The sequence below is a fragment of the Diorhabda carinulata genome, chromosome 6, assembly GCF_026250575.1.
Source record: "Diorhabda carinulata isolate Delta chromosome 6, icDioCari1.1, whole genome shotgun sequence".
NCBI classification, from domain to species: Eukaryota; Metazoa; Arthropoda; class Insecta; order Coleoptera; family Chrysomelidae; genus Diorhabda; species Diorhabda carinulata.
The window spans coordinates 8,626,999-8,652,658 of NC_079465.1; the positions used below are offsets into that span (position 1 = coordinate 8,626,999).

The window sequence follows — 25,660 nt, forward strand, 5'->3', positions numbered from 1 at the left end:
TGCTCTTACTGTGAATATCAAGTAACATGTTAAATTGATATAAACTCCAGTCCATTCAGTTCTCCAATGACTTATTATTGCATCGTGCGCTACGCTCACATTATGATCAGTCCATGTGAAATTGCTAAACAATGATGCAACTTGCCCATGGACATTCAAATCCCCTGCTATAAATTGCCCTGTGCCCAGAGGGAAAGTAATCGTTGATACCAATAGCGCTACAATAGCTGGGTACAAAAATCGACTGGAAAAAAAACACTCTATTCAATATGGGTCAAAACTTATTAAAAATATTGTAGAGTTTACAAAAATTAAACACACTATTAAATAGAAGAAATTGCATGCATACAATGCTCCATGAGTAATGTTGGTGAGAAAACTAACAGAACAACAAGAACCATAAGAAAGGATAAGCTTTTCTTATTGGGAAAAAGGATTGCATCATACATGGTAGTGAGAATATAGAATTTATGTTTTATTTCAAAATTATGCATATTTTTCCTTCTAATGTCATTTTTGTAATTGTTTGCTTTTCAGTTATGTTTTGTTATTTTTCTTTTTATCCCCAGGAATACCGTACCTACTAGAACACACGAGAAATTAACTTTTTAAAATTTGAAATAATTTAAAACTGGAATGTGTTTAAGTAGAATTCTTTCCAGGGTTAATAAATAAGTATCGATGGAATAGGTACTAAAACGGTATATTATGAGAGCTGCTAGTTAAGTTTGGCGATATGGCAACACTGATAAGAATATGTCAAATCTGACATTGCCATCATAAAGCTTAACATTTTTAATGGTGATCATACGTAGAACGTGTTGTCATACGAGTGCTATTTGAGTTGTTTACAGATATTTGTAACATTCAACTTGTTTAAAAAATAAAATCAAATCGCGAAAAGTTTGGTGCGATGATTTTCTTTGACTTTCAACGTGGATTACACCAACAGCAGTTTCCGACTTTTGGTGATGAAGCACCATCGTGAAGCTAGTCCAAAATCGGCTTTTGTGCCAGAAAAACTCGCTTGCCATATCGTCATGTGACATACCGTGACATTTAGGCATTAGTTCCACTCTCATACATTAAATATTGCGTGATAGACGACGAATCACGTTCCATTAGAGCAACGGTGAACAGTTAATTCTGAATGGTACACCAGCATTTCTTTGCCAGAAGTGTTCGAAAAAATCAGCGAAACCAATCGCCGAATCATCCTTCACAAAGACAATATGAGTTCAAACAAAAAAGTTTTTGAATAGTCAAAACATCGAATTGACGGGTCATCGGCCGTACAGTCCTTATTTGGCTCCCAATGATTTCTTCTTATTCCTACAGATCAAAAATAAATTTCGAGGTCAACATTTTTCTACTGCCGAAGATGCGGTTGATACGTTCAAATCCCATGTTTTGGAGGTATCTCCAATGCATGCAATAGTGTATTGATCTTAATGGAGAATTTTTTGAGAAACAATAAAACCATATGCAATTATAAATATTTGTTTTTATTTGTTTATCTCAAAACTTGAGTAGCAACCCTCGTATTAGTTATCTGTTTGTAAATTTAAGCAAAACAATTTTTTCGTTTTTCTATTTTCTGTTTGCCGATATAGTATTGCATTAGTTACAAAATCATGTCTATCACATAAAGGATAATAATAAAAAGTTTTTCTTTGACATGGTGTGTGTAAAGATTAGTTTTCTAACGTATACCCAATCGTAGTTGGGAACATCAGGATTTCGTCTGAACATCACTGAATCCTTGTACTCTCTAAGTTTAGCGATTCACCGAGATTTCATTATTACCAACTCTTTTCTAGAGCTAGGCTGGACATGTATGTTACAGCTCCATGCAATCACTTCTCCTCAAAACCTACAGTTTTTTGTTTGATTTTATTCCCTCAAGATGTTCATTGAAACAGACTTGAAACCACGGACGAGCACTTGCTTGAGAGTCTAGTCAATTATCTAGCTTATATATAAATCAACAACTGAAAAAAACCAAGCAGAATTTCCTAATGTTAATAACACATTCATTTTAAAATTTTCATAATTGTCATTAAGCCTAAATGTTCTTTTAATTTAAGGTAAAGTCCGAAATGTTTCACTTTTGCACATTAAAGTCTTCTTTAGCTGCCAGGTATTTTTTTAATGAGTATTAAAAAATGAATTTGTCTTGACACATTGCTAGATATCGTGCTACATAAGTTTAAGCTCATGCAAGAACGAAAAATATATCGACATAGATAAAAACGAACAAACTGTATCCGATCATCGGTTTTGGATTCGTAACATTGTAGCTCGTTAGCCAGGTTCTGTTCCCGACCAGACAATATTCAATAACAGTGCTTTGAGAAGGAAATTTGAGGAAAGAAACTTTGGAAGATATATTTTAATAGGTGACAGCGGATATCTCATCACAAAACTGGAAAACGTGAATAGACACGCTTCAAATTTGTACAATAAATCTATTATGTGAACAAGGAGCAACTATACGAAACCTTCAATAGTTACGATTAAAAATGATAAAAATAGTTATTGAATAGACTAATTGAAATGAAAAATTGAATGGAACTGTTCACTACCAGAGATCAAGCCAAAAGAAATGTTACCACAAATAACACTCACTTCTACACTTTTTTTAACGACACATTGGAAATGGGCAGGGTATTGTCAACCTCCTTTTAAAGTCTTAAAGGAGCCTTTACTTGAGAGAATCTTACAAATCGATTATGGGACCATTTCATTTTAGCAACTAAGTTAAAAGGCCCTTTAATCTAAAGGAACCTTTGATTAAAGTGCCAGTTAGGGTGGGATTATGAAACCCGACGTCAATTACTTTATAAATCGTCGTCAATCCGATTTCGGTATTATCAACAAACAAAGCGCTGACATTGAACATGTAAATTTTGCCTTTAGATTATCCCCTATCACCACTATCATTTATTACCAATTCATTTGACTGAAGCACTAAAATAAAACATTTCTGCTATAGATCAATTAGAACAGTCGTTTTAAATTGTCTCCAAAAGGAGATAACTACTAATAATTTGTATTTGTAACACATACTTCTCATTTAGAAAGAGGTTAGGATTAAAACAAATCTAATGAAATCACTGTTGTATATATATATTTGAAAAAGTCAAAAGATACTGTTAAGAATCAAACATTTCCTCAAGAATTTCACCGCTACAGTGGACCATATATGTAACAAAGCTATTTGGCTTGTACCAATGCGAAATATTCCATCAGGCCATATAATTCTTCTTCGAACTTTATTTTTACAGCAATTTTATATGCCTTAAAGGTAACTTTATAACATCTATATTTTTAACTCATTCTAAACTATCAAGGACATTAATTGTATAGTAACTTCAGAAAATAATTAAATACTTCTTATGTCTTCACATTAATTTTAGATATACTAAAATTTGTAGCATACCCGTTTAAAAAATCGCCAATTAAATTGATCTGTGGCGGTCATACCGCTTTATGCTTTTTATGTGGCTTACCGACAGTCAATCTGACCTCGGCCAAGGGGGTTACTTGATACAACAATCGCATCGTTAAGCTAGAATCTACTTTGTGTTCCATTAGGTCTCAACGATAATTCAAAGAAAGTAAAATCCCCACATGCTGAACTACTATTTAAAAAATAATTGACTTAAATGTTTCTAGTTCGTACCTATCTAACTTAAAAATAGAAGCAATTACCTTCTTTTTAAGAAATTGTTTATGATTTTACTATTTCTCATAAATAACACGTACTGTCGATGCATCCATACATAGAAAGCACCTCCTAGGCCACACAAAACACTGAAAGTAAATTTATTATTTAAAAAAATAGATCTGCATTATTTATTATTATAAGTTCTTGTTTTGAATTTTCAGTTTATATATTCGTATACTACAGAATTAAATAGAAAAATAATGGATACTACAATAGTATATTGTATATCGGGAATTCAAAATTAAATACTAGCGTCAATTTCTAATCACATCACCAATGTACATCTTTCGTTTCTACTTATTGCTTCTCTCGTATAGTTGGGCGTATGTATCTATATGTATAAAATGTGTTTGTTACTACCAGATTTTTATCTTCATCTTTGTCAGTGTTATTTTTCATGTCTTCTTCATTTATTCCAATTATATATCTGTTTACTTCATCTTTTGTCCTACTTAAGTGTTGAGGTCTTTCAAATAGTTCTCTTTTTTAATACTCGTATATGTATATCCATTTATCTCCTTTCATCCTTTTGATAACCTATTTTTTTTTCACATCTCTTCTACATCATCTGACTTCTCTTTTCCCTTACTGTCTTGCTCGTGTGTTTAAATGTTCGGGTCCTTCATTTCCTTCAATTTATCCTTGATTTCATTATTTCTTCCTCAAAATAGAAATATTAACTTTTGCTACATTTTTCATTTTCTTTCATGATAAATTATTAGTAATATTATATTTGTATCACAATATTAATTCTCTTTTTTTCTATGTTGTCTATCTTATATTCTGTCTGTATCTTTTTTGTTCGTTTCTCATTTGTTTTAATTCTGTCGTAAGGTTTTGTATCCACTTTTCGTCGAGGGACAACGCAAAACTATTTTTTTCACTAGTTTTTAGTTATATCTGTTGTCTTTGGTGAATAGGAATAAAATTAAATAAATATGGATCTAGAAAGAAAAAATTGAACTCAGGAAATTAAAGTATGAGTAGGAATAAGAGCATGCTGATGATTTGAAAAAATTTACCTGGTTTTCACCTTCTTTCCTAAATTCAATTCATCTTGTCATGCTTTTTATATCTTATGGGAAAAATAAATTATCCAAATTTTTATTTTCAAATATTCTATAGTACTAAAACAGATAACCTATAAAAAAGTATGATTTCTTACCCCATTAACGCGAATACAAACAATTCTTGTGGATCGAACGGAAAGTCCATATGGTAGTTCGTTCTAAAAACGGCACGTACTGTTTCAGCTTTTTGAAACCATACTGCCAACAAACGGAATGTTGTAGCACCGCAAACGGCAGTAAAAAATCCTCGCCAATAATTACGGACGGCAAAGTATGTGGTGGTTACTTCAATGCTGAATAGTACACCTTTATTAAAAACAGTTCACAACAGTTAAATAATTTGAAAACTTTCAAAAATTATAAAAATATAACAAGGATGCAATATTTAGGGAAGTCATTGAGCTCAACATCTCTAATATTATATTGTTTTATATCTCCTCTCACTTGATTTTTCTACCTTAATCTTTATTTACCTTTCCAAGTGTATCCAGTTTTTTTTGAGGGCTGTCTCATAGGTGGTTATCCTGGTTTTCATATGTAACAATTCCGCCTCAATTTAAACATGTCGTAATTTGTTAAATAATCTCTTTTTGTTTATTAACGGCAAAGTACGTTTTTATATGTATGTAGGGCGATAAATATGAAATTCGTGTATGGTTGAACTATTATTGGAAACAATAGCTCAAAACAGCCGGCAAGAAGTAGACGAACCAATTTTTTCAAACAGGGAATTAACATTTCAAGGACTTTGTAAATAATTCATACTGGTCCATATCAAGCGTTTTAACAAATAAGACCAGTCCCAAATTGTGCAAAATTTGCTCCGAAGCTTTTGACTAAAGAACAAAAAGGAAGTCGTAAGTTTTAATATGCTGGAATTGATATAAAGATTCGATGCCATTGGCAAAACTGTTGCTGAAGATAAAAATTCCAAAAGAAACAACTGTGAACTCTGAATTCTACAAGATAGTACTCTTAAAGATACAAAGATATTTAGAGCCTCATACCCCTTCCACTTATAGAAAAACTGACTAATATTTCTTTATTCTCAATAGGACACCCTATATATTTCAGTGATCACCATCAGCTACTTTTGCTACTATATATTGGATATTTTACAGGAAATTCTCCATTCTATTTTGAAACATATCAATTGAATTTATTTTGATACCTTCAATGTCCTCGTTAATCTTTTAGATTTCCTGTAATTTTCTTATCTCTTATAATTAGTACTAACTAAAAACATATCCAGATCTGTATCACTATCTTCAGTTATTCTCCTAATTTTCTAACCATAATTTCCATAAGAGCTTTGGAAACCAAAGTTAACTTTCCTGAAATTGTTACCTTGAGTGTATCAAGTGTATCTATACTTTTGTATCAATATTTATAAATAAATAAAAAGGGGAACTATATAATATATATATATATATATATATATATATATATATATATATATATAATGAAAGCTATAATTTTAAATGATAAGAAAGTTCCTCCATACCTCCAACTGGCGCTGCAAAACAACTAGCCACTCCTACAGCACACGCTGCGGCCAACATTTCAGTGGTCCTATTTTCATTTTCATATATTCCTTGAAAACCCGTTACTAATTTACTTAATAAAGTTGCTATAATACTGGCAATATGTACAAAAGGACCTTCTTTACCAAGGATCATACCGCTTCCTAGTGTTGCTGTTAATCCAACTATTTTTGCTACCAATGTTCGAAATGTTAAATATTCTTTTAACGCTACACCCCGAAGAATGGTTTTCATTTCTGGGATACCAGACCCTGAAAATATTAATAATTTTATATTCAGCTCTATTTATTCTCTGATAACCGATGCCACTCCAAATGGGCATGGGTCATTTCGGCATGACAATGTTTTAATTTTAGGTGGTCTTAATCCTATAGGATCCTTAAGCGCAAGAGACTTGGCAGGTCAGCGATTAGGATTATATATAATTTTGGACAAAGAAGACAGGTACTTTAAAATTTTAGAAGTTACTAATAGATTGCAATAAGAATAAAACAAATTATTTATTTATATTTTTTATAATTACACAGTTATCTGTGGTATTACATTTGTCTACACAAAATCCAGCCTACTTATACGTGTTGATTAAACTAGTTGTCGGTATATTTATGTCTCTATTTATAGTTTGAATTTTTATCCTAATAAGAATGCGGATACTATTTAATTTCATATTTGTTTCAATTTGTACATCTTTCAAAACATACTGTTACGAACAAGTTCGCGAAATGGGTCCTTAAGCCGCCCCTCTCCGGCTATTATAGAATTCTGAAATTCGCCGAATGCAGCAATTTATGATGCACGATTGAAATACTCGGAATTCGTTTTTTGTTTAATATTTTTATTATAGCCAGCGGTTTATTTACATTGTTCCATTTGAATAATTTCTAAGAAGGTCTATCATATATCATTTTTTTTATTTCATTTTTTTCTAGTTTTTAGAATTCTTTTGGAATATATATGGAGTTCTGAAGAGCAGTTTATAATAAATAGTCGTAGTGAACAGAGCGATATAGACAGTAATCGAATAAAGTTAGTTAAGTGATAATGATAAGTGAATTATATTATAAGTTAGTGTAGTGTAAAGTATTTGAATAAATAAAGAACGTAAGAGACAGTATTTATTATTTCACCCCACGAATAGAAATCGTATAAATAAATACATTACAGTACAATAATTTAAAGATATTTGGGTAAATTGAAATTGAAGCTACTATGAAAGGTTTCACAAACATTAGTTGTTCGTTCTGCCTAGACTATTACAACCAGCGTACAATTTTGGCAGTAAAGGTGCATTCTCTGATATTTAATTGTTCATTAAATAAATGCCCATTTAAAAGGTAAAAATACCATTCACCAAATCCAATATAACCTACGGCCAATTTGGACCTAACTCTTGTTATACTTGGGTGCTTATACAATTCTAACAGTTCTCTGTTTGATCTTCTTCTGTACCCTCTATCTTATTTAATTCCACCGCAATTTTTTTTTATTGTTTGGTACATTTTTATTTCAGCTGTGCGTGGAAAATCTTTCCATTTTCCATACCATACCATTCCTGTTGCTTTACTGCTTTTGTTATTTTTTCCTCTATTTCCATTTCTTTGCCTCTTTTATTTCTGATGGTAACTCCCAAATATTCCATTTTTGCCACCTTTTCTATTAACTTTTATTTCTATTATAGTGATATAGGTTGTTTCATTGTCTTTTATTACCATGTAGTTTTTTTTCGTTGATCACTAAGCTATATTCTCTTGCCTTTTCTTCCAGTAGTTTAAATACACTTTCAAGTTCTTTCCTGTACTATGTAGTCCGCATATGCTAGACATTGATGTATATAAATTGAACCTTGGGTTTCCAAACCATTTTTTCTCATCTTTAGTTTGTTAAAAGTACTACCACAAATTACTTTGCTCGCGTTTTTCGTATCGTCATTTTCATTAGTCTCTTCAATTTATCTGGTATACTTAACTTTTTAATTGCCTCATACATTTCTTGTCTCTTGGTGGTATCATAGACCTGTCTATAAACAATAAATTAACATATGTAGACTTAGATTTTGTTCCTACGCTTTATCTTAAAGTTGTTTAATGTCGACAGTTTGGTCTATTGTCGATCTCCTCGCTTTAAAGCCCCAGTCTACTATAAGAGTACGAAACAACTGTGTGAAGAACTTACACAATAGTTATTAACATATATTGTTAGCCGAGAGATTTCCAAGAAAAAGAAAACAAATGATATTATATGTACAGTCAAATGCTCTTTTTTGATATTTGTACTTCTTGTTTTGATCAAGCCAAAGACAGTACATCCTCTTCGATAGATAGATTTCTTTAAATTTTTCAAATCTTCAGGAGTAGCAACTAAACTAGATTTTTTGGTTTAGTTACTAATTTTCATTTAATAATGTCGTCCGTTTTAATCGATCTAAATAGTTCAATAATGAAGTAAATGATAATGTCGACAAAATCTAAAACAAGTTGTACTTACTTCTACTTCAACGTTTCAGCATGCGAGATAGTTGTGCCTACTATTAAATTACAAAAGTAGATTCTGATTTGTCTACGCAAAAATTGACGCTTTAGTACCTTTTCTTGTGTGTCTACTTAATGCTACCAACTGCTTCTGTATCTTTGCCAAATTTGTTACTGTTGTAATTAAATTTTTACGCGCGATCAACATAAATTCCATGATGCGTAAACCAACAATGTTTTCTACATAAAGTACAAAGTGTACAAAGTTTGATAAGGCGGATAGATGTACCTTTTCTCTGTAATTCGTGCGCTTCTCTAATCTTGGAGAAGCGCCCAAGTGTTCTGTACTCTTTAAGGGCTCATTAATGATTCTAGTAGTGATGGTTACGGCAAAATTACCACAACCGCTTATAATAACGAAAAAACTCTTTTACTGAGTGGATAGAATACTTTCTGTATTCGACCATCGGACGAAATTTCTAGATATTATTGGCGTATGTCATCAAAATAAAAAAAAACAAGTCAATGATATGTGATGATATTTCACAATAATTGTACTGTTATATTATTATAACTGTTTGTTATATCAATTAAACACTATTGCTCGCGAATAAAAAGACTGGCTACAAAATACCTACAAACAATGAGGACATTCCTCTTCTTTTAGGCATTTCTAAAAATCATTATAAATAATGTTGTGAAAATTCCATTTTAGCACAAAATTTCTCAAAATCCGTGAATTTACATTGCCATAGCGGATTTCATTCTAATTATGACCTTATTTCTTCATAGAGTAGTTTCCACACTAAATAATGAATTATCAGAATTCAATTTCAACTAGGCATATTCAGTGGGTTTTGCGACTCAGATGTTGACTGACTCAAGTCATCAATACAACGTTATGATTTAATAAATACCGACTTACCTATTGATTGTGGAGCAATTACTTGAACAAATCCTGTGCTAAATAAAATTAGACAAACTGGAAGAGAAATCCATGCTGCATATTGAGTTGCTGGATGATTTGTGAGATCTTTAAATAACCACAATCTAGCTAAAAAAGATAGAAGTATGAGCATCGACGGAAGAGTTTAAACGATTCATATACTTGAAAGGAAACATCTCCAAATTCGTTATTCAACAGAAATCAAGTCAAAGGGACTTGGAAGGAATTTAATGAACGTTGTTATTTCAAATGGATTACCCTGTAGTTTTTGAAATGTTTAAGAAATGCAAGACTCTTGTTCCAGCAGACTGTCTGTAACTAATTGATATGAAAATTGGGTTCCAACAGTATTAAGATCAAGTAATGAATAAAAAAATTTTAAGTTCCCGTAACAAATTGAACTTGTTCCGTACTATTTAGAAACGAATATTTTTTCTCTATAATTTTTTTCAAATAATGAGGCATTAAATTCTTAGGAATGACGGTGATGTTTCTGGGTCTCCCAGTGGTATATGTAAACTTTTATAAAACGTTAATACCAAACTTACTTCCATTAACTATAAATACAAGTAGTAGTCTGATCAAATTTGAGTCGTGTTCATTTAAACTGCACTCGCAAATCAAATTGATAAAATTTTTTTCTTGAATTTGCACAACCTTTTTTGATAATAATATATAAATAATAATAAATATTATTTACTATATTGACTATGGAGAAAAGTTGAGCAACGAGTTTGCTGGAAATTTCGTGTTTCTAATGAAATCACTGCTAAAGAATCGTTTAAATGTTACAGAAGTGTTTTGAGGAGCCTACTCCATCGTAAACGCATGTATTTGAGTGGCATAAAGCATTAATTTAAGGTCATCAAGTCGTCCAAAGTTTGTCTCTTCCAAGTTACCTCTGTTATCAATAATAAGTTGAGGAAATGGTGCTTGAAAATGGTCGTGCAGGCATCGAAAAATAATAGAAGGCTTTCAACAGTTTTTATAGATCGACTCAACATAATTTGGTTAATTTTTTGGATATGAAGGTTGACAATACTAGACTCGTACCCAAAGAACTCGTTCCCAAAGAAATCTTTAGCAAAAGTAACTTGTAGTAGAGGTCACAAAAGAGATATCGTAGTTGAGGATCCTACATTCATTGTTTTCTGCGAATATCGTGGCGTGGTTCACCATAAATTAGTTCCGGAGAACCAGAGAATTTCCAAGTATCTACGTGAAGTAATTCGTCGTTAACAATCAGGTTTCTGAGCAGACAATTATGGATTTTCCACCACGCCATCACATTATATGATGTTTTAGCCAAACACGAATCGAGAGTCATCGCTCAGCCACCGTATTCGTCCGATTTGGTAAAAGCTCTCTGTGAGATGTTTCTCACGTTGGCTCATAATTTCTTTTGTACCAAGACAATGTAAGGCAACACATATTTGCACTTTTCATCGCAAAAATTCATGACTATATTACAAATTAATGCCTCATCTGTCCTATTCTCCAACTAAGCAATAAGTGACTATTGATTCCAAACTAGCTCAGTCTAATGAAATTTGATTTGAACGATGGTTTTAGTCTTGATGACGCCGACAAAGTTCTTTTGAAGGAATTTAAGGGATAAAGAATTTGGAAAAAAGGGTGTAGAAGAAGAATATTCACTGATAGATATTTTACTTAATTTTACATTATAATGTAACGATATTTTGAATATTTTTGTTAAGATTTTTAGTTTTTTTATCGAATTTTATAGTATAAAAGAAGTTCTAGAATGTATAATGTACGAGAAGCTTAGTAGTTTATTCCTAATATTGAATTAAAAGCTATTAATTCTATTTTATCACAAAATAGTGTCGCAATATGAAGGAAGAAGTCTTACATATTATTCTTTTTTTCTTTCGAAATTCTCCATGTTAAACTCAATCGAAGTAATTTTTATACAATATATTAACGATTTTCAATTTAAAACAAACAGTTTTCCAAAATTGTAATTAGTATTATTTACTCACCGTTATCACACACAGATATCCCAGTATCCATTATAAAACTTAAAACTGCCATGATGATACCCAATAGAGTCAAGAATACCCAATCTTCTCCTAAACGAGCAAATGAATGTTGCCATAAGAACGATACACATTTCGCAAATTTCCCTGTAATATAATATAGTTTAAGAAAAACTGAAAAAGTGTTTTCTTAGTTAATCAAACTTAAAAGTGAGGAAATAATTTTTTAATGAAACGTAAGGATATTAAAGTGCTGGTTAATTATATTAGAGTTGTACTTTTTTTAGGTTTGATCTTCCTTCTTATGCTCAGTTAAGGACTGTGTGGCTAGCCTGGGCGGAATTTATGAGCAATTTAACAGGATCTTTAAAAATATGCCAAAAAAATTTCAGCTCTTTGTATTTAAAACAAGATGGGTTAGTGAATGGTGCAATCATCACCCCATTTTTCTGGTGAGGTTTTTTTAATCTTGTTAATTTTCAAGAATAGACAAACACTATTTATAGACTGAGCAGTTCTTAGAGTCTCCGCTGATAACTTTTGGTTTCCACTACAAGCACCACTTCAATAAAACAAACTTTAATAATATTTGTAGACGTACTTGTAAGTGCTTCATTAGGCCAGACATCATTGACCCCATCTACCCCCAATGCGTAGAAGGTTCAAATCCTTATTAGAGCATATGGTCGAAGAAGACAACTCTTCAAAAGGTAAGTTTAATGTAAACCTTTAAATTTCCACACATGTAACTGCCGTGTAAGGAGCATTTTTTTGGGTTACAGAAACTGCACTTGTGCCTTAGCCCGCAACTTCTCAACCTCTATAGACATTCTCTCAAAGTGTAAGCACTACGAAACTCCAAAGCACTACACCTGTGAGCGTTTTAAATAGAAGACTAAGATGTCTGGCAGATACAGCCATCCCATATTCTGAACTTTCTAAGAGTGAAATTAATAGGCTGTGAACACTGGTCTCCCCTGTATCGCAATAATAAAGGGGGCCATACTAGATGTTTTGGGTCGCGATGTTTCTATCTATATGGTACCTATATGTTTATTTTGTATTTTTTTCAAATGTAATAAAAACTTTCGTTAGTCTAATTTTTTTGATCGTTTCTGTACCCCCATTCTTCCCATAATTAAAAATGTAAGGATGCAACATATTCGTCCAGTTATTTTTCGAAACAATTCGATGGAGATCGTTTTAGTTAATACATTAAATTGCTTCGAAAAATAACTGAGGAAATATTTGGATTTACTACTGTCAATGTTCGAAGAAATGGCGTTGAAATGGGAACTGGATTTATCTAAAGAAATTTACCGCAAGCTATAATTCAATCAATCTCATAACATTGCCCCTAATTGTTTATATTAATAAATATTCTCTACTTATTTTCATGATCGTAGTCTGGAAAATTTATATTTTTAATTGTAGGTTTTGGAGAAATAGTTTTACCAATACTTATCTGTTATTTTCTATAAATAATAAGCAAAAAAAGTTAAGCAGAAAGCCTTGCAATGAGTATAACTTATAACATTGTACAGATGTTATGATGTATATAAAATAGAGCAGCTGTCATGACTTCCAAGTGTTTATTTTCTATACCACATGTAATGTTTAGTTTACAGAGAGGTATAATTTAAATAATTCATTCAATCGTTCAAAATATCATTAGTTATAAAAACTTTAAATAACTTAGACAAAAGTGCACATTGAAAAGTGTTTAATTAATGAACCTTAATATTAAGAAAAATAAATTATTTGAAACAGATCAAAAAAACAAAAAACTCATAAATAATTACTAATACGGAAATATATGAATCGTAACCTACAATTATAATTTATTGTAATTTGAATACAGTTAATGAATATTACCTTGATAACCTCTAAAATCACTTTTACGATTTTTTTCTGCTTTTAATCTCTTCCTTTCAGCTGCCTTCAGGCTTTCTAATTTTGCTAATTCTCCTAGTTGTTTACTGTATCGTCCATACATCTATAATTTCAAAGAATTGCCATTAAAACTTATGATTTGATTAACATAGTAATTGCTTACTAGTAGTGCGCGTTTTTTGAATAACATTTTCTGAATTTTTCAGTTGCAGATAAAATATATGAATAGTTTCTGAATTAGATTGTTTTAAATTTTGAGTAATATAGTAAGTTTTATTATATTAAAAAATTTGTTCAATAAACATTGATAAAACTGTTATTTACTGAGAAGACTCGAAAGTTAGGAATTTCTAAACTTATGAACTATGATCATTTGAATCATTTGAACGTACCGTTCAAAATTTATGTACAACTCATATTTTCTACTTATTTGTGTGTTTTTATAGATTATTTTATATAACAGCCAAAAAAATTAAGTATTTCTTCCACATCCATTTTTTTCACGCGTCTTATTTAAAATTTCTTTCTGAGTATTGGTTATAGTTCGGTCAAATTAGACCAAAAAATAAGAGTGAAGCTATATAAATGCCCACCAAGCTGAAAATCAGTAAAATTGCGTAAAATATGTTTAATAATAAAATTTCGAAGTTCCCTTCCATTCCCGTGTATGAAAAAAGTTTTATTCAGGTCAAAGGTCAAGGTTTCCCCGATTTTCAGAAAATCGGTAAGATTTATCATGAAAATACCTCAGAAAAAATTGTAGACCATAAAATTATCTACAAAAAATGTATCAATACTTTTTTTCCTACGAGCCACGGTTGCTGTGATATAAGATTCAAAAAGTTGTAAAAGTTGTAATCGACATAATATGCATGAGTGTGCCCCACGTTTATACATTTCTAGAGTTGTAATGTTAAAATATTTTTCTATCGGTCATTGTAACTTACACTTGAAATATAAAATATACGTTATCATAGATAAATACGTAGTCGACATTTTGGTTCCAGAGTTACTGTCGTATTTGATGGCTGAAATTTGCACAAGAAATACCAAACCTCTCGTCGAACTTTAGCAACATCTTCGTCAATTGATATTTTACTTGATGAACTTATGATAGTTCCAACCAGTCAACGGAAATTTCTCATAAATACTTACAAGTCTCGGTTCATTTCAATGTTAAAAGAAAAGTTTACTGTTGAGAATATATTAGTAAAACAAGTTATTTTCTTCTTAAAACCAGAAGAAGCTCATTATCAATCGGAAATATATTCATCAAAAAGTTTATCTAGTTTTGCAAAGTGTCAAAATCATGTATTATTTTCACACGCAATAACTGGCTGTGACAAGATATCTGTATTTTACAGGAGGGGTAAATAACAGTTTTTAAAATTAAAACCCGTTCAAATTTTACTCCCACCTGCTCCGGAAAAACTGCTGAATACAATTTTTTGGAACTGCAAAAAGGGATGCAGTGTTAAATGCGATTGCAAAAAAGTCGGGCTTTTTTGTTCTCTCGTATGTACACTTTGTCAATGCCGGTTGTGCTCTAATATTGAATCACCAACAGTGGAGGATCCGTTTAATTCCCATAAGGAGACATGCGATACATCGCTATTGACAACGAGGTGACATCGCTATTGACGCAATTTACATGCACTCAGAATGAAAGTGAAGAAGAAGAATTTGAAAGTTACGACTCGGACGATTAAATTCCACAACTTTTTTTTAAATTTAAATCGCTTTTATCTTCTCAATATCTGCTAATTTACATTATTTTGCAATTGTTTCAAATTAAACATGATATCAACAGATCCGTGGAGTGGAACTACTGGGAAAACCACGTCAAAAAAACGCACTAGGTCCACTACCTCATAGGTGGCATGGAAATGTGTGCAAAATATGACGATTACAACTTTAACAACTTTTTGCTGAAAATCGGGAAATTATGGTAGATGTAAAAAAAATGCGTTTGTACTAGAGCGTTTACTTCGACGTCATAATTTTGCTTCTCTGATTGGAATGGAAATTGCAGAGCGGATCATTTGCAAATATCCTGTTAGGAACTAGGCTCATGTTATCAATGTTCTTGGCCTTAATCCTCTTACTTCTATTAAAAAATGATTAAAGAAAACGAATTAAGTAAAAGGGCAGTACAAGATTCTGGAGACACCCAAATATCATTAACGTAGGTTGAATTTTATTTCATTAATTGACGTAATATCCCAATAATCCCTTGCTTTTTACATTATCCTCATTATTGGTCGACCTAAAATCCACACTGGGTTCGTTTAACTCCAAACAGGTTTGGGTACAAATATGTGGTTTGGGCTGTACTTTCATGGGGATTCCTCGACGGGGAAAGTTATTTATATTTTGTTGCAGTATAAATACCTAAATATCCTAGCGGGTGTATCGGTACTTATTGAACTTCAGTTTAGCCTCCCCGCCTTCTAGATTTCTAACCTAACCTAACCTAACCATTGGATAATTGTTTGTGAGGTTATCCCAATAAATTGGTTTATCAAACTCAATCTCTTGATTAAAATGTCAAGGAACGCATTTGTGAAGCAAGTCATAGTGTAACACCAACTATGACTGTTTTTTTTTGAATTTCGTCATTTGTTGTGATCAATAAAATTTGTATTCTATAAAGAATGACATGCAATTTTAAACGCTAATTTACCACATTGCTGTCAAATATCCAATGTTAAAAACGAGAGCAAACTAATATAATATTTAAAAATAAACTTTCAACAATAGGTCACAGTAGTGCTGAAGATAATTAATATGTGAAAGAGGCAGATGACTTACAGCCTTACGTGGAGAAAATATACCAGTTATTGAATTTGTAAATGGTAAAGTATGCATTTTTTGTTCCTCAGTGTCAATAATTTCCCTAAATTCTTGATTTTTGTTCTTGGCGTGGGATATAATATAATTTTTATGTGTCAATAGGAAAGAACGTTAAAGCAGTTTTATTTTTTTCTCTTAATTATATCTTCAAATGATTTAGATCTTGTAATAAGTAGGACATCCGGTATATAGAAAATAAATATACCATGAATTTGATGAAATATAATTTGATCTATATACTTTCGGAATGGACAGTATTTGATTTTTAAAAGATTTGTTCTAATTGGCGTCATGTTTGATAAACGTGTCCTTGATAAAATCACTATTGATCTACATTTTCAGTTTTTTTGAACTAATTATACTTGTTTTAAAAAAAATATGTTAACATAAATTACCAACATGATTTTCGATAACAGCTTCCTATGTTTTCATTTTAATACATAAATTATTTTATCATCATAATTATCTTACTCATATTAGATAGTATATAGGATATTACAAGTGAACTTGAAAGTTTTAAAAGCAAGTCTTTAATAGGTGAAAAAGTTATTTTTTTAACTGTAAAATCGATTTTACAGTACTACTTTGAGTTCTGCAAATGGCACTTTACGATATCCTTGTACTTCACAGTACTTTTAAATTCTCCCAATGCCAATATTTCCAAAAATTCAATACGTCTGCCTTTATTTACGATGTTACTTTAGTTACTTTTTATTATTTTAGATAATAAGAGACTAATCACAGGATTTATTTTTCAGTGAAATTGTCAGATATGACATTTCATATTTTAAAATAATTTTGCTTTTTATTTAAAACCGAAAACAGTATAAAAAATAAACATATTACAATATACGTCCGTGAAATTATTACGGTACTCGATTAAATATTCTTGACTCGGCTCCTTCGTCGCCTCGTCCATAAAATTCTATCTCGTATCGTACTAAATCACTTCCCGGACTTATAACGTGAATAACTATTGTAAGATATAACCAATAATAAGTAAAGTAGCTTAAAAATATTAAAGCCCAAGGTAGGCGTGAAAAAATTGAAGCTACGTTTTACTGTCAACTGTAGATATTCGTCAGAAAGCTACATGTACTAATGTGATCGTATCCGATTAATTATATCCCGCACTTAACAATTCCTAAATTATGCGTTTTCCAAAAGATGTTGCTCATATGATCAACACATTTTATTACATTTGTAGTTAATATATTGTGAAAAATTTTGACTATAACAGATCTATTGACAAGACATATTTTGATAACTTTAAGATGGAAATTAAGGCAGTGCGTTCCAAACATTTAAGAAGTGGACAAGATTTAAATGTAGCCATTTTAAGTTTAACATATCTATGATTTCGACAAAAACAAAACCACATTGATGGCTGTTATCTTTATGTTGAAGTAGATGTTGTAAACAAAAGGACAATGACTTATCTTGATATATCGCCTGCTATGATGGCTAAACTGTACTCAGACGACGTGCCATCTCCTGTGATTCAATATTTATCAGATTTTTAAGAGTTAACGACACCTTTACAGTTCTCCCAAGTTGCCGTAGTCAGAAGATGATAATGTCGTTTTGTTTTTCTAATAATATTGAAGTTGTTTATATACAGTAAAACTGTTTTTACTAGATATTGCAGCTATGTCTATTGCTCATTTTAAAAAATTGAAAGAGGAATATCAAAACGTTGACCTTGCTTTAAAGCAACTTGAATCAATGGCTTACACATGTCGATTTCGAAATGGTCTACTTCTTGTTAGATCACAAATGTGAGTACATTAATTTACGCTATTTCATCTGTTTATGGAATAATAGGTTGCGGACTAAAGCAGAAAAGTTCTTCTTCTCTCGGGCTTCAAAACAAGAACGGAAGTTTTTTATACAGAATTTCCAATAAGAGATTGCTTATTTGAGGAGCATGAGAGACTGTGCATCTTTAAATGACCTTCTTAACGTTATAAATCAGAAATATTTTTATAAAAACAGTTATGTTTCCATGAACTAGATTATTCAAGAATTGATCTGTCAAGAGAGAATATTCTCACAGAAAGTTTCTTGTTGAGTATCTCCTAAAGTATTCTAAATCTACAAATATACTGAAAGAGTATTACGACTCATGGAAAACTCATTGAATTCCCATCGACATTTTTCTGGGAAAATGTCATTACATTAGTATAAAGTTCAGACTTTACAAATTAACCTAGATTGATTAAATTAATACATAGTAAGAAATTTTGTTGGACAATAGTAATTCTAGAACTTTCAATCCTGAAGAGAGAGAGTATAAGAAAACTGATTGACGAAATTATATATTAAATAATACTCACAATGGTCTGAACGTAATCTTCTCCATCTTCGGGTGGTGGACATGGATAAAATCCTTGAGCACTATTTCGTTTCTTCTTTTCTAACAATTTTGAGAAATCTTCCCATTCTTTATCAAGCTCATCGGTATGATCTGCATATGAGTCCATTGTCTGATAATCTGTAAATTCAGTGAGCAAGATACAAATGATAAATAGAAACAATTTCAAACATTAATTGAATCCAATATGAGTTTAATAGAGAGAAATAGGTAAGCATGTTTATTTAAAATTGAAGAAAAATTACATATCTGAAAAATTATACAAATTTCCACAATATTCGATAAATTGATTATAACTAAACAGTTGATTCAACAACAGAAATATTCTAAGCTGAATTATTCTTTATGCAGAAGACGAAATGGATAAATAATGTTGTCCTGAAGTTTTTCGTTTCTGTAAAATTTCTAGTAATAATAAAATTATTGGAATAAATCACAGCGACTGGGTTAGTATTCCTATTTCAAGATCAAGTAAGATGAAAGGAAGTTGAAAAGGAGTATATTTTTATAATATTGATTTGTCTGTATAAATAATGAAATGAAACTTTTCAAACACAATTACATTTACTCACCGTTACCGTAATTTCCGTTTTCAATAATACATTATGGACTTGATACTGAACAAGATTTTTTAGCGACTGTTTTTTACATCAGAAAACTTTTAATAAAAGACATAGGCCAATATATTAATCACTTGTTGCTCCATTGTATTGAAGTGAATTAGCTTTTCGAGGGGAAGTCTTGGATAATTTTACTAAGTGTAATTTTTCAATTGTTCCAAAATTATTTAATTTAGTTAGTTACTTGGAAGTTGGTGGTTATTTACTTTGAGAATCCTTCAATAATTTCTTTTTATGTAGCTATGGTCAAACATTAAACGTAACTTAATTCATTTAGCTGTCTGCTACAAGGTATGTAATGAGAATCTTAATTTTAAATGAGAAAATATTATTTTCGACGGGGAAAATAATTAGAATAATTACTTATGATCTGTATGATTTTTCATAAAAACATTATGCAACTTAATGAATACCTAGCTTTATACATTCCTTATCGAAATACATATCATGGAGAATCAGTATACTGTAGCCCTTTCCTGTTCCGATTATTACAATGTGATTTTTTTCTCCATTATCCTGTTTCTCGCGTTAGTTTTCACTTTCTTAACATTCATATCCTTAGAACTTTATTAACCTAGTCCTCTCCTCTTATTTTTAGTATTTTCCTTGCTCTATCTACAACTGGATCCCACTTTGCAATTTTTCTTTTGTAAATGGGTCCGTACTATTCCAGTCTGCGAGCTTTTATGAATCTCATTACATATATCTTCTCCTTTGTCTTTTGTTAATTACATAATTCATTAATTTTTCATGTTTAACTAGACCCTAATTTGCCTAAAAATTTTTCTCTTGAGGATCCTGAATTTATTTATTTATTTATTTTTAATTAGATTTGCTACCATTGTGTCTATATAAAGAAACCACTATATCCAGGCTATTTCTAAAGTTATAAAAATAACCAGATATCTCCGTTTAAGAAAAAAATATATAAATACTTAAAGCTTCGTATTCATTTGATCTTTTCCCAATTCCTCTTGATTGATTGATACAAACTTTCATTCATTTTTTTCTTTTTTTATTTTCAGCTTTACCTAGCTTTATAGGAAAGGACAAATGAAATATGTCATAAACTCTTACATTCACTTTATTCAAAATATGTCTAAAATTGATCACAACTCGCAAATATCACCATATTAAATAATAATTTGATCAACATAACGAAAAAATGTAACAATAACGTAGAAATAACAATTTAAATCGTTATAAAATTAAATCACTTTATGTGACTATTAGTATAAAATCTGAATATCAACATTTCACTTCTATACTTAATTACAGGACTTACTGAAAGATTCAGTACCATATTTTTGTATAGTGAAAAGTTCATATTGTGTAACAATCAATACAAATTCTATAATCCTTAAAGAGGGTATTTAACAAAAATATATAGATAACTTTGTACAGGTTCAGCAGAAGCTATAATGAACAGTTGATGAAGCGTGGAGTGGGTGAATATATGGAAAGGTTAAAATAATGATAATTGTTTATGGATTTACTAAACTTCACAATTTTAATAGTTATTCTCCACTATTAATAGTAGAGTATTAGTTTGTTCGTTCTTTACTGAGGATAACTATTCTGAAGGTATATGTGACAAGGTTTTATGACTCGATCTAACTGTTATTTAATCCAAAATATGAGGCAAGAAAATTGGAGGAATTAAAAAATACCTAATGGAGAATTAATACGTCACTATACTATTATGAAATTCACATCATTAATGTAGGAGAAACAACTCAAGTTGTTATTATTGACTTACGGGTAGATATGAGTTTATATCAGCAAAATTAACCAATTGCCAATTCAGAAGTTATATTTATTTATTCCACCACTTCTTTTAATACTAGATTTAGTGGCGTAGCTAGACGTGAGTGAAGTGGGCCATCGCCCACGACCCATCATTCCGTGAAAGTAGATTCAGATTTGATTTTTTTATTACAATGATTAGCGATACAAGTCATTAACACAAATTCACTGCACTTGTACAAATAAATAATTTAAAATCTTTGCGAAATATCAAGCTTTTAAAGCACTGTAATGATTTACATCTAGTACTTCAAGATGGAGGAAGCAAAGATACAGAATCTTATTAACTTTACGAAGAGCCTAACCTAACCTATCTCCATGAAAGACGCCATTAACTGGAAGATATTTATTCTAATGGTTACATTGGTATTAGAATTATGTGGACTTTGCCTATAAGTACAGCTTTCACAGAAAGAAGTTACAAATTATTAAAAACTACTTAAGAGAGAATATGAATCGGGACCGACTAACTGGTTTAGCAATACTCTCAATCTAAGTAGATTTGGCAGAAAAAATTGATTACAAATCCTTATTCGAAGGCTTCAGTAAAACAAAAAGTCGAAGACCATTATTTTTGTAAAAAATTAAATCACTCAAGTTATAAAATAAAACTTTTGTTCCAATTTATATGTTTTTTAATATTATCTCATCATTCATTTATATTTTTATACTATCATTAGTAAACATGTCGTATCAAAGCATATATTTGATAAGATGAATTCATTAGGTAGATCTTGGAAAATAAAGAAAATGATCCTTGCTGATGCGAATCTGTCCACGTTTATATTAGTGCACACTACGCCACCAGTTCAATATTACAAAAACATAAGCCATCTATCCACGCTTCAAAATAAGTTCAATACACGTATCAATGAATACGATTAAATAATATGAGTATCTTTAATATTTTATCATAAATACGTATGATCGTTAATATCATATCTATGTTTATAAGGATACCCATCATTGTTTGATACTAATAATTTTAGTAAAGTTATCAATTGAGCTAGGTTGATAAACAATGCTCTATTCTCCTTTTTTTAAGAGAAGATAGAGTTATTGTAGTGAAGTTATTTCTCTTTCATAAAATGGTGTTAGTGTTGCATTCCGACAAAATCACAACTTATTTTACTATTTCAATGGACGGCCCAGTAACCATTTTCGTCAAAAAATTAGTGTTTCTCAAACCAAATTTATTTTTTTTGTGACTATATCATATTTTATTACATTTATTTACCTGATGTGAAGATAAAAAGCAACTACATAGATTTTCCACATTATCTTTTCCCTTTTTTTCTTGAAATATACAATTACAAATTTCAATTTGAATGAAATTAATTAAAAAACATATATACATAAAAACACGTTATGGTCATATTTATAAATTATCATTTCCAATACATACATATCTAAAATGACCCTTTGAGCTCGAAAACAGATCCAACATTTAAGACATACTGTTTTCCAGAATAGGATGGAAATTGGAGAACATTTTAAAAAATACCAAGCTCAGAATATACAGGACGTTAATCTGCCTACCTCACTGTATAATACAATAGATAAGAGTAGAAGGGAGGAAGATAAAATCATCAAACGAGAAAGACGATTGCTTTAAAATTTTGGACTGGCAAATGCATACAAAATAAAAAGAAATAGGCGAAGAAGAATGAATATGGAATGGAAACAATTATATGGGAAAAGATAAAATGGTTAGGTTAGGTTACAGTAGTTGAACAATGGTGATTATGCATGTCGTTAGAGCACTGGACTTAGATGAACCAAAAATGTATTGAGATAAATGGTAGATTCGGGAGATAATGGATACAAGCTTACGAAATGTAGATAAAAAGAAGAGTAACAATAAGTGTCAAAAAAGTGAAAAAAATGTTTGAGGATATCGTAAACCAGATGAGTAGAAGAAAAATTTACATCAAGTTTACTCTGATTGAATTATTTTATTTTTTGAAATTAAAATGATATCTTTTGAGGTTATTGTCTTCTATTTTTCTACTTTATCCTCAATAAAAAAATTTGGAAATATTCTTGCATAATAATTAACTTTTGAATTTTAGATTTTATAATAATAGTTTATTGTTAGATTCCAATAACAAGTGTTCGCATATCTGGTCTTACCAGTTAAATTAAATTAAAATTACCAAATTAAAAATTGGAACATTCTCCAATTCCAGCTAAAGTTGGATTTTTTAGAAAATTGTATAATTACACTTCTGAATCACCGACCATTAAACTTGTAGTATTAGAAGGTTCACCTACATCATCTTTCACATCGTTTACACTTATTCCCCCATTTATGTCAAGTACACTGGCTGGTAAATTACCAGCGTTAGCATCTTCGATCGCTTGTCGAAGTTCTTTTAACCCCACTACACCAACAAGTTTTCCTATAGCAGTTACGTAGGCGTGGTTCACTCCTACCATGGAAAATATGGAATGGACTTTCAATAGAGACGTTCTCTCTACTAACTGGAAGGGAGCAGGATCTATATGGCAAATGAACTCTACTGGTAGAGACATTTGTTCTTCTTCCCACTTCTTTTGATCTTCTGGACTCATATCACATACACGTTCTTTTGGCTAAAAATAAAAATGATTTGATTAGACATGTGAAAGTGTTGTGTGTAATATTCTTTCATATACGAGCACAAAATAGTTAAATTTCCAATTAATACTATTCAATGAAATATGATATCGTATAGCAATTGAATAAGTTTATGCAAGTCGCAGCTTTCAGCTTCACAAGTACAAAGTAATATCTCCGTATAATAACTTGAAGAGAATTGAAATATCACAATGTCGAAAACGATAATTAGTGTCAAAACTTATTGGAGTTTCTCAAGAAGCAGATGTAGCAAAATTACTTATAAACTAAAGTATATCAAAAATTAAATATCTGTGATTTTTAAGATCAAGCAGTACTAAAATTACATTTGGAATTGGTGAAAAATTTGGATTTGTCAAAAAAATCAAGAGATGACAAACTATATCGTTATCAGGTATCCTCATGGGAATCAGAAGATCATACATGTATCATTAATCAAGTGCATTAATTAAATCAAACTACATATTAATGAAAACTAAATTAGAGTATATAAATTGGTAATAAGAATCAATGTAACATAAGTATGTGAGATAGTGACATTAAAGAAGCTAGATGAAGACAGATAAATAAATATACCAAAATGTATCTACAGGGGAAAGCACTGCAGTGGACTCGAGAAGAAGAACTAATAAAGAATTGGAGAAAATTTATTAAGTACCAAGAAAAAACATGTTTGTTAGAAGCAGAGAGTTCTAAGACTAAGGATAGGGTGCCAAAAAAAATTTTACGGAGAAGTCCAATAGGTAAAACGACCAAAGAAGATAGCCACACCTCGTAAATCATTGACTATTTATTAAATCTATTTTGGGGATGAATAAAGATAAACACACCCTTAACAATGCCTATATGATTTTTTTGTAAGTTACAATTTAAAACTTACCAATTGTACTTTTTTAAAGCTATGTTGACTTAGAGGTAATATTTGAGGTCTTCTGCCCCATGAAGCTGTTCTTAATAAACTACCATTGGCACTTTCTTCACTTCCTCCGAAGTAACTTTTTCTATAAAATCACAAAATAATATTATTAAAATAGTATATGATAGGACGATAGGACATACTATAATGGAATTCTACTTTGGATAAGAAACCAACCAAGAACCATTTGTTGAAATAAGCCTAATTTTAACGGAAACTTATTTATCAACATAGGTCCCTTTGAGAGCAGCAATACATGTAAGATGTAAAATGGCGATCACTTATTCATTTAAAGCAAATTTATCTAGAGTGAGCATTATGAATAAACATAAAGTAATACGAAGAGGAGTGTATCGAAGCCGTTTGTGCAGTTGTTTCCATCGTAATACTCCACATGTCATTTTACTCCTTTCAAATTTTGAGCTCGCGTTATTTAGCTTGTATTTGATAACAGTTGATAATAAACTACATCGTCATTTGAGGACAATTGATAAAACAGTCAATTACCCATTTAGCATCATTTTGATGTGAAAAAAACAATCAACAATTCCAAGGCCGTGCTCAATATATAATATGATAAATCTCAAATATTGCCTTCAACGACAAAGAAGAGGTTTACTGGTGTAGGTCTCAATGTTAAAATAGTTAAAAATATTCATGATTCAGTATTGGCTCACCTAACACTGATAGTACAAGGGATAGTGGAAGCCACGTAACTCAGTGGTGTCAGTTTTTAATGATTACTTTTGCATGAGAAAATGTAATCGTTTGTGAACTTTGTAGCAGTGTTTGATCAACATATCAAACACCAAATAGCAGT

General features: G+C 30.7%; 2 protein-coding genes across 5 annotated transcripts in view; both read right to left on the bottom strand.

Moving 5' to 3' along the window:
- LOC130895123 (chloride channel protein 2-like) overlaps window positions 1-19,600 on the bottom strand; it is a 32,916-nt gene extending 13,316 nt beyond the window's left edge. The window contains exons 1-9 of the mRNA XM_057802277.1: window positions 19,451-19,600; window positions 18,841-18,998; window positions 13,634-13,754; window positions 11,762-11,905; window positions 9,738-9,866; window positions 6,305-6,595; window positions 4,896-5,106; window positions 3,715-3,816; window positions 10-244 (exon numbers count right to left, since the gene is read on the bottom strand). Coding sequence (XP_057658260.1) covers window positions 10-244; window positions 3,715-3,816; window positions 4,896-5,106; window positions 6,305-6,595; window positions 9,738-9,866; window positions 11,762-11,905; window positions 13,634-13,754; window positions 18,841-18,987 — 1,380 coding nt within the window. The 5' untranslated portion in view covers window positions 18,988-18,998; window positions 19,451-19,600. The remainder of the gene's footprint in view (window positions 1-9; window positions 245-3,714; window positions 3,817-4,895; window positions 5,107-6,304; window positions 6,596-9,737; window positions 9,867-11,761; window positions 11,906-13,633; window positions 13,755-18,840; window positions 18,999-19,450) is intronic.
- Window positions 19,601-20,566: 966 nt separating this feature from the next.
- LOC130896058 (chloride channel protein 2-like) overlaps window positions 20,567-25,660 on the bottom strand; it is a 107,029-nt gene continuing 101,935 nt past the window's right edge. For all 4 annotated transcript variants that reach the window (XM_057803840.1, XM_057803842.1, XM_057803839.1 and 1 more), the window contains exons 16-17: window positions 24,805-24,925; window positions 20,567-23,899 (exon numbers count right to left, since the gene is read on the bottom strand). In XM_057803840.1, the coding sequence (XP_057659823.1) occupies window positions 23,525-23,899; window positions 24,805-24,925 (496 nt within the window). In that variant the 3' untranslated portion in view covers window positions 20,567-23,524. The remainder of the gene's footprint in view (window positions 23,900-24,804; window positions 24,926-25,660) is intronic.